At 37.0% G+C, this 9800-nt stretch overlaps 2 protein-coding genes across 2 annotated transcripts; both read right to left on the reverse strand.

The window, feature by feature from the left end:
• Window positions 1-555: 555 nt before the first annotated feature.
• LOC105951483 (uncharacterized) lies at window positions 556-2197 on the reverse strand. The gene has a single exon (XM_012974936.2). The coding sequence runs from the start codon at window positions 2076-2078 to the stop codon at window positions 855-857; it is 1224 nt and encodes a 407-aa protein (XP_012830390.2). The 5' UTR covers window positions 2079-2197; the 3' UTR covers window positions 556-854.
• A 1286-nt stretch (window positions 2198-3483) lies between these two features.
• On the reverse strand, window positions 3484-8547 carry LOC105951484 (wings apart-like protein 2). The gene is made up of 12 exons (XM_012974937.2): window positions 7221-8547; window positions 6744-6843; window positions 6319-6658; window positions 6051-6163; window positions 5775-5903; window positions 5583-5676; window positions 4922-5442; window positions 4512-4762; window positions 4276-4426; window positions 4045-4142; window positions 3875-3956; window positions 3484-3786 (listed from the first exon to the last, which is right to left on the reverse strand). The coding sequence occupies exons 1-12, from the start codon at window positions 8069-8071 to the stop codon at window positions 3703-3705; spliced, it is 2814 nt and encodes a 937-aa protein (XP_012830391.1). The 5' UTR covers window positions 8072-8547; the 3' UTR covers window positions 3484-3702.
• Between the last annotated feature and the right edge of the window lie 1253 nt (window positions 8548-9800).

Raw genomic sequence — 9800 nt, forward strand, 5'->3', positions numbered from 1 at the left:
AGCAAATTGCATAAAAGTATATGTGACATTATTTTTTAGATGTAGGCCATGGAAATTAGCTAGTTCCCACTTCTGGAAAAGCAACTCTGAGTGCTGAGTATCTATTCGAAAATATACACACAAAACTATATTCGATGTAATCACTTTGAGGGGTGCTCAAATTACGAAAATAATTGCCAATTTTTTGGTGATATTCTAAGTTATACTTAAATTACGAAAGAATCCCTCATATTTGTTTAATTACAATTATCTCCCTCAATTATGTACTGTTTTTTTTTTTTTTTTGAAAACAAAAAGTGTCAAATTTATCTCCCTCAATTATGTACTGTTTTACACATCCATCCTTAAAAGTGTCAAATTTACTTTACTAAATGTGGGGTTTTTTCACAAGACATAGCTGAGGAATGTGATTGTAATTTTTCGAACATAAGGGATTTTTTTTCGTATTTCCGTAATTTTGCCCTTAAATAAAACAACCTCTTTAGTACAATTCTACAATCATCTTACATGTATATGTCTAAATCAAGATTGACAAATGCATACAACATATGAGGATTGTCTTTAAAAAAAATTATTTAAAGACAAATTTACAATAAATACTTTACATAAACTCAAACAACTACTACAATTTTACAATCATGTGTATGTCTAAATCAAGAAAGCAAAAACAATTGCTCTAAGCAATTTTGCTTGGCAAATGCAGACAATACATATCTCTATAATTCATCTAAAACTTGTCCAAAAAAAAAATAATAATAATATAAAAAAACAAAAAAAAAAAACTATTTCTTCTCAAACACTTTGCAATGAGAATATGCAAATTAAACCATAATCAAAACATTTCATTGTTCTATCTATATACTCATTAGTATATGATCAATAACACTCCCCTTTTCGACTTCGAGCTTTCGACTCTGCTTATTCCAAAGATGAACCGCGAAGCTCTCGCTTCGAATTTGCCTCAACTTCGCAACCAACCACTTCGAGTGAATCAGATTCCCACTCGGGCCCTTGAAGAGGCTCCCTATCCTACTCCAATCCACCGGATAAAACGCCATCGGGGGCAAAACGGTAAAATCGTACCCGACCCGCCCGCTCACCCTCGAAACGACCCGCGAAACCAAATACGGCCCATTGTGACCCCATTTCCTTCCGTTGAACGTGAGCGCGAATTCTTCGATAAACTTGTAAACGAGCGGGTGCCCTTTATCGAACACCATCACGGCATTGTTCAACCGGCTCCAATTACCCGTTTCGTGATCGAGGGTTTGTGCGCCGATCGCGTTTTTCAGTCCACCGAAACTTCTCAAGATTATCACATCGGTGTCTAAGTAAATGCCGCCGAATCTGTACAACAGCCCTAACCGGAGCAAGTTCGATAAGTTCTGCCCTAAAGGTACAACTCCGGTGTTCACATTCCCCTGCATTAACCGGTTGTACCATGATTGAGCAGGGGTGTTATTGAACAAATAATTGAAATCCGGGGTAATTGCTGCTACTTTAAAACCTTTGTCGGAAAAGGGTTTCAAGATTTCCGACCCGTTTACCGAGTCGAGTGAACTCGAAGCTATGATTAAGCAGCCATTCGGGTGTGATTTGAATAAACTGCTTACAGCAAAGAACTCTCTCTCACCAAAAGACTCCACCGAAGAAATCCACGTCATGAAAAAACGAAACTTACACGAAAACGAACCGCCGCCGGCGAAAAATTCCGACACCCTGTCTTCGAACAGCTTCGGAATCATCGGCGCCAAGATTCGATTTTTATGAAGAAGCGGCAAATGGGTGTTCATTTTGGGAGTTGGGTTTTCTTCTGCGACCGAGTACAGTACGGAGGACGAGAGCTTGGCTTGCGAATGGACGGAGAAGAACTTTCTTGATTTTCCGGCGACATTTTCTGGCGAGGGAGTGGGGGTTCGTCGTTCCGGCGAAACGGGGAGTTGGGTACAGAATATGGCGGCGCTGTTGTAAGCTAGCAAGCAAAGAGAGAGAAGGTAGATGAAAGCGTAGAAAGATCTCTTGCTTCTCTGCAAATGGAGGAGAAGCTGAGAAGAAAAATTATGGCGGGTGTTTTCCATGGATGCTTGCTTCTCATAGTTGAAGAAGTGGGGTTTTTTTTGAAAAAATGGAGGTGTTAATGTATGTGCTGGCTTTTGTCCTTGCACAATTTGAGAATGATGGTGGAAGGAGCAATAAGTGTTCGAGCCTCGAGGTGTGGTGTAGTTGGGTTGGGGGGGTAGGGGGTGGGGTGGGGGTGGGGGTGGGGTGAGGGGGGTGGTGATTCTTGGATGTAGTGCCCTCATATGGTATCAATTATCATAGAATTTTGAGAATTTTCAGTTTTAGGTATTTATTTTAATTCAAACTAAGAAAAATATAATACATTATGTTTTTCATAAAGTTTTGGATTGGAATTAGAATATATATTAGTTCGACGTCGGGTACAATTTTAGATTATGAAATAATTCCGTTGTTTGTATTATAGGTGTTGGAATTGATCAACAATTCATCAAGATGAGTGGTTCTGATGTTAAATGAATTTGAAAAGTGTCATGGAATCAACTAATTGTACGCGCGCGAGATGATTGATCATAGAAGCAAACAAACTAACAGCATTGATGAGGTGGAGTTCGTGAATTGATTGAAGGAGATCAATACTCGTGAGATGAAGTCTCGGTTGTTTGATCTTCTTGTTGATTGTATTTTGTAAACCCTTTGCTCGTAGTGAGTGAATAATGATCTCGTTTTAGCCTCCATTGATTGTGTGTTTAATCACATATGAATCAATCTATTTCCATACTCAATTCCATGCTAGATTCAATGAGGAATTAGAGTTTTTTATTTTCTTTTGTTTTGTACTCCGACTGTGGTTTGATCTGAGTGATTGTTTGTGCTGAATCGAGTTGGATTCTCCACAATAGGTAGGAAAAAATATAGTATTCGAATTCGATGGTTTTTTATCCCAAAATCTATGATTTTGGAACAAGTTTTTTATTTAAATTTTTTGAAATTTTAATTTGAAATTTAATCTTTTTTTCCATCGAACTAACGGATTTAATTAAACAATTCCCAAAAAAAGGGAGGGAAAACTACTGTGGACTGGTGGGAAAGAATGAAACCTACTGAAGGAGGGCCCACTTCAGTTTTGATTGGCCCCTTTTCAGAAAAGGAATATCTACCGTGTAATTATTATATTCTACAAAAGCATGGACAAAGTGCAACGCTTTTATTTAATTCTTTTTTCATATTTAAAAACAATTTTCTTCAAAGTTTGAAAAGTTATACATTGCATTGATATTTGATAATTATTCATGTTTTTTTCTTAATTCCGATCAATATTTAATCTTATTTTATTTTGGTGTAAATTTCAGCACATAGAAATACAAGAAAGCTTGAAACAAAATCATAAAAGGCAAAGAGGGGAGATTGTTTTGTAATTTGCTGGGCAAAATCAACATCCAATTGCGACTATAATATTAATAGTTACACCAAACATTATTAATTATAATTAATTAAGAAACAAAAAAATAAAAATTATATCTATATATATATATTACACAAACACAAATTGCAACAACTAAAACACCACCACCAAGTCATGTGGTTCAATGCACCACAAATATTACCACTATTTCGCGACCTTTTCGTAACAACAAATGATGTGTAAAATTATACGATAAAAACTAAGTATTTCTCGAATCCTCATATTATCCTACATGATTCTATTACCTCAAGAACCGTAGTGTGCGTCTCCGGTGAGATCATGTTCAGCGTCAAATGAAATTCCTGCCCAAAACAAATACATATATTAAAGAATAATAATTTGTGTTTCTGGACAAAAAAATGTCGAGCTTTCGTAAGAAATGCATATTACCAGGAATCTCTCCAAAACCGGAATGAGTGCTTTTAAGTTGCGATTGGGGAGATATTGTGCAATGGCATTGCGTACACTCTTGCTGGCAAATATAGAAAAGATGGTTTTGTGACGACAATGTTTAATTCAAAATAAAAAGAAATATTTAAGGGGCAGAACGGTAAATTCACCTTTCCGTCGAAAGGAATGCAAGAAGAAGAGCTGCATAAGCTTCGACTATCATTTTCTCCGCTTCCTTCTCTCCCTGTAATATGGATTCTTCGTCCTCCTGCAAGACAAAAAAATCTCTCAATACAAATCTTAAAATTAATTTTGTCGGTCAATATATTTCCATCATGAGGATAAAACTAAACTCTTAAATTTGATTAATTTGAATTTAATATATATATATATATTCTCACCCATGACAACTGTTTTTCCTCTCCAGCAGCTTCACCAGTCCCTTGATTAGCCAAAAAGACCGAGCACAGTAGAGAAATCAAATCACTTTGATCCTCCGAATCCAAACCTTCAAGATTCGGTAACGAAACACTAGCAGCTGCAAGCCGAGATCTGCAATGTATTTTCAAATCATGTAAATAAAATTTAATTAAAAAAAAACCCATCAAAAAAAGAAAAATTGATTTATATGATTTACCGGTTGCAACCATCCTTTTCTACCAAATTCACGAGCAAACCCAAAATAGCAACAAGAAAGTCCAGCTCTCGGTCAGTGAGAGGACTTGATTTAGCTGACAAACCACCCTCTCTTACATCACCAAAATGTGGCAACGATAAGCTAAACGACGGAAAATGACCAGCAATCAGAGAAGACAAGATTTCTAATCCCCCACAGGTACCGATTTGCTGACAGCCCTCGGGATTATCATTCGTTAAGTTCATAAGAACCTGCAAATCAGCAATTAAACCATCACATTTTAATAGCTCCCAAAAAAAAGTTTGCAGTCTTGAACAGTAAATTCGACGTACAAAATCAAGACTATTTAATAACTTTCTTATTTTTTGTGCATCTATCTACCTTAAACGACACTTAAAAAAGTAACTAACCTTAACAGCTGTAAGAAGACAGTCTGAAAGAAGATTGGACTTATCTTCATCAACAGACAAAGAACAAGAGGCCTCCTGAGAACGAAAACAGTCGTTATTCGATTCTTGTTGGCTCGAAACTGGCGGAGTGGGGCTTGGATTTTTATCATATTTATTATATCCCCTACTATCTTGAGATAAAGGTTTCTTTCCATTTACGGATAATAATTCCCACTTCGAGGGTTCAAAATCATCTTCATCAAATGCAAAAGGATCTCCTCCACCGTATTCCATAACTCCAGTGTTGGCACACATAAGCTGCCTCTTTGCACCACCAAATTCTGTATCTGAATCATCACTGCTAATTATATGGGTTGCATTATTCGAATTCCAAGATGTTCCGCTGCACAATCCTGCTTGAGAAGATTCAACTCTCTGCTTTAGGAACAAAGGGTCGGCAGAAAGCTGACTGGATTCCATGCTACAAACACCCATCTTTTCATTCTGGGAACTGCCTAAAGAACTTCGGAGCAAGGAAACACCTAGTTAATCAATAACAACTCTATTAGAGGATAGAAACAAAGTTTTAACGGTGTCTAAAATTAGTAATAAGATCCAGACGACAATAGAAAAATACCATAGAATTTCATCCTTTACTGATGCAGTAATGAATTAAAGATACCTGAGAGAATTTTAATGACACTCAGAACAAGCTTGGTGAAAGACCGTGGAGCTCGTTGACCATCAAAGCTAGCTTTCATCCCAAGCAAATGGCGCTGCCATGGATTAAAAACTTCAGTGATAGGGAATTTACACAGTCGAACATCAACAAATTGCCATATTAGGCTAAGGAGCAAGGCAGAAAGTCCTATACCTGATTATCATTGCTAAGGAAAGTAGCATTTTCCATGATCTTTAGGCATTTCAGAAGCAGCGCAAGACTTTCTAAACCCGAAATATCTTTTGAATCCAGTTCAAAAGTTGGACTTTTCTCCAGCCATTTCTGCATGAATCAGTGTGCATTAGAAAAAAATAGCCTTTAATAGACAAACAAACAAAAAATGTAACACTTCATCAGGTTTAGCATGCCTAGGGACAAGCCCAGAAGAGCAGAGCATTCTACAAATACGAATAACATACAGGCTCACACCTCCATGATGGAATGGCATTTCCTTGCCACTTCAAACACTTCATCAAGACCTCCAAACTCTCTCAGTTTCTCCTTGAACTTGCCCCCAGTTTTCCGTAAAGTGCCAGAGGTATCTGAAAACGAGGAATGCGGAAAACAGGATCAGGGGAATGATTAAATAAATTAACTCAAAATATTAAGATAAATCGTTCCTTAAGAATGTTACTTCACATCAAGTTTCCACAAAGACAAATTAATAACAACAATAAAAATAAAATGAGTTCTGGACCTTCAATGGAGATATTGGATAAGCAAGCTTTCTCCAAAGTAAGCAAACTAATCCATTTAGGATTCAACTCTGGCTCTTCAATTCCATCGTCACTATTATTTGCTGCCTTCATTTCCTTGCAACTGACGAGGATCTCCCGAACCTTGAGAATGATTGCATCAGAGCTGGAATCTGTTCCCTTGGCTGACTCTTGTAATAAACCAGCATTCTTGCACAAGCCTAGAAACTTACTACCTACGAGCAGCTCTTTTTCCTTGGAAGCACTTGATGAAAGTGGTTTCAACAATTTAATAAGAAAACGAATGCAACTTGGTGAATCCAGAAGATAATCATCTTGACCCTGAAACAACGAGAATTTAAAAATACATGAATTTGGAACAATAAAAGAAGCATGTTAAGCCACAATATACAGTCGAACCACTTACATCACTTGTCAGAATATAAAATAAAGCAGCAGCAGCAAGGTTGCTTGGTTTGTCATCAAAACTCAGTCCCAGAACAGCATCAATGATAGTTTTGGCCATCCTAAGAAAAATATCAACCGTTAAAGAGTGTAGAAATCAACTCCAAACTAGGCACAATTTCCAAAGAGTGTAATATATCTATTTCAATCTGGTGCAGTCACTAACAACATCGATTTATCACTCAGAACATGATAGATTAGTTACCAAACGATAAATAGTCGTGGGCAATCCTTGTACTAAAGTCTAAAAGATGTATACTTCTAGCTATTGCACAATTCCTCATACACATTTTCTAAATTAACCAGAATAGCACATACCTCCTAAGATAAATATCCCAAGACGTTATATTAAACCCCAAAAAAGGTTCAACTATTTAGTACTAGTATACAAATTCTTTATAAAATGATCTTGAGTAGAATGAAGGATAAAATTAAGTACCCCTGAACCCTCAAAAGCCGCCTCTGCTGCACTGTTCCACTGATCGATAATAACGAGAGAAGACTTGCCCTTCGAATCCTCACTGGTTGTCCCTTCTTCAACCCATCCAAAGCAAAATTCACCTCGTCTACGTGTTCCATCATCTCACCAAACTCTTGCGTCTCCATTAATGTAGAGGTAAGCTCTACATAAGCTGGTTCAGGCACTTTTGACTTCATCTTCTTTTTTTTCTTCTGTGAAATCCCATTTCCTCCTTTATCCTTCTTCTTGGATTTTCCAGAAACCCCATCGAATCTCGTGTGGTTAAAATTACCCTCGTTTTTTCTCGACTGCGAAACCCCCAAATCACCCGACTCCTGCGACGAATTTAACAAATATGAATCAGAAACCCTGTTCACTCTGCCCTTCACTTGAGGCAGAACCACCAGCTCCTCCAACTCCTGCGATGAATTATAATCATACGGATCGAAATTGACTTTCTTTAGCTTCTTCGATTTCTGTAAATCCCCATCTGAAATTTCCAAAACCCGAAATTCCTTCGATTCTAGGGAAGAACTCGAACCATCGGGCTCCAAATCGATTACTTTCTTCGATTTCCAAATACCGCCGCCACTATCACCACTCTTTCTTGACGGCAAAAACGCCAATTGAGCAGACTCCTGCGAAGAACCGAAATTGTACGGATCGGACCACTGGCAGCGAGTGGAATCCTGAGAGGGAAAAGTGAAATCGTAAACGTCTTGAGTGAATTCTTGGGAGGAGGAATCCGATAGTCCGTCGGAGAAGCTATTCGCCGCCGTATGGGTCCTGGTCAAGCCTCCGCTCCGACGCCCGTACGTTCTCAAAAACATAACTTTGATCTCGGAATAATTCACCGGAACCAAAACGAAGGGGTTTGGGGAGGAATCAAAAATTCAATACACATGGGTGAAATCGGGGGATTAAAAAATAAAAAGGGGGATTAGGGTTTACTTCTGCCGCGTCCCTCAATTTCTGCTCCCCTTTCGCAGATTTGAAAAATGCTAACGGATATGAGAAATTCCGGGGGCTGGCGAATGAGAATTTAGTGCTGGATTTGATCAGTGAAGGCTATATATTTTGGATAAAATTCTTCGACGAGCTCGAGGGTAATGGGTATTTTAGGACGATTGCTGTAGTTTGAAAGGTTGATGAAATGAATCTGTAGCCGTTGATTTTGGCTTCTTTACCTGGCTGGGGTTGTTAACGGTTGATGCTTGATTCGTTCAATTCTCTCTCTCTCTCTCTCTCTCTCTCTCTCTCTCTCTCTCTCTCTTCTCTCTCTCTCTCTCCCCCTTTTCTTTTTCTCTATTTTAATTTTAAAAATTTATAATTAAATATATATTGATGCGTGCTTAAATATTCGAAACTTGGTATATAAAACAACTATTATTATTATTATTATTATTATTATTATTATTATTATTATTATTATTATTTGAAATTAATCAAACACCTTATGAATTTGTTTATAGTTTCAATTTTCCTAATGGCTCTTACTGTACCGCTTAATCGCTCTTTTGTTGATTCATTAAGTGCGTCTAGTGACAATATCTGAACGAGTCCAACAACCTCTTAACCACTCGAATAAAAATTATGTGTTTATTCAATAAGTGGCACATTTAAAATGATCTTTCATCATATTTTACTGAGAATAAGTGGTTTGATGCATACTAACTTATTGTAGACCGAACAATGGACAAGTCAACTTCGAAATCAACTACACGAGAAAGAAGAGTACTATTTCGAAGTTGTATTTATAGACGAAGTTGTGAGAACTTTTTAATATACTTTTCTAATACGCTTTTCGGATTCGATGAGATTGAATTTAAGTGGAACTCATGGATTGTGCCACTTGGAATGGAGCTCATATTTGTAGCTTCATTTTCGCAATATTTACTTATTTTTACGATTAAAAAGTTGGGCTTCTTACTTTCGTAGATTCGCTTGGGCCATAATAAGTTTGTTGGGGCACTTGGATTAGCTGCTAATGTACCTCTTAATCACTTTTTTGCTGATCCATTAAATGCGTTTGGTGCTAATATTTGAACGAGTTCAACAAACCTCTTGACTATTCATCCGAGAATTATATGTTTATTCAATAAGTACCACATTGTAAATGCCTTTTCTCTATATTTTATCGAGAATACATGGTTCAATGCACACGAACTTATCGTAGATCGAAATAACAGACAAGTCAACTCCGAATTCAACTACACGAGAGAAAGAAGAGTACTATCTCGAAGTTGTGAGAACTTTTTATTTTTAATATACCTATGGATTGGGCCACTTGGAATGGAACTAACATTTGTAGCTTCATTTTCGTAATATTATTTATTTTTTTCGATTAAAAAAAATATATATGGGCCTCTATCCATTTTTGTAGATCCATTGGGCCTTAATAAATTTGCTGGGCCACTTGGATTAGCTGCTAATTAGGGTTTGCAACATTACTAAAGTTCCAGTTTAAATTTAAATTATTTTTTGTTTCCAAATAATAATCAAGAATAATTTTCAACAATTAAAAATACACTATAAATACATAATTGGGGGTGTATGTCT

The sequence above is a fragment of the Erythranthe guttata genome, chromosome 8 (genome assembly GCF_056151865.1).
Source record: "Erythranthe guttata isolate IM_541 chromosome 8, IM_541, whole genome shotgun sequence".
NCBI classification, from domain to species: Eukaryota; Viridiplantae; Streptophyta; class Magnoliopsida; order Lamiales; family Phrymaceae; genus Erythranthe; species Erythranthe guttata.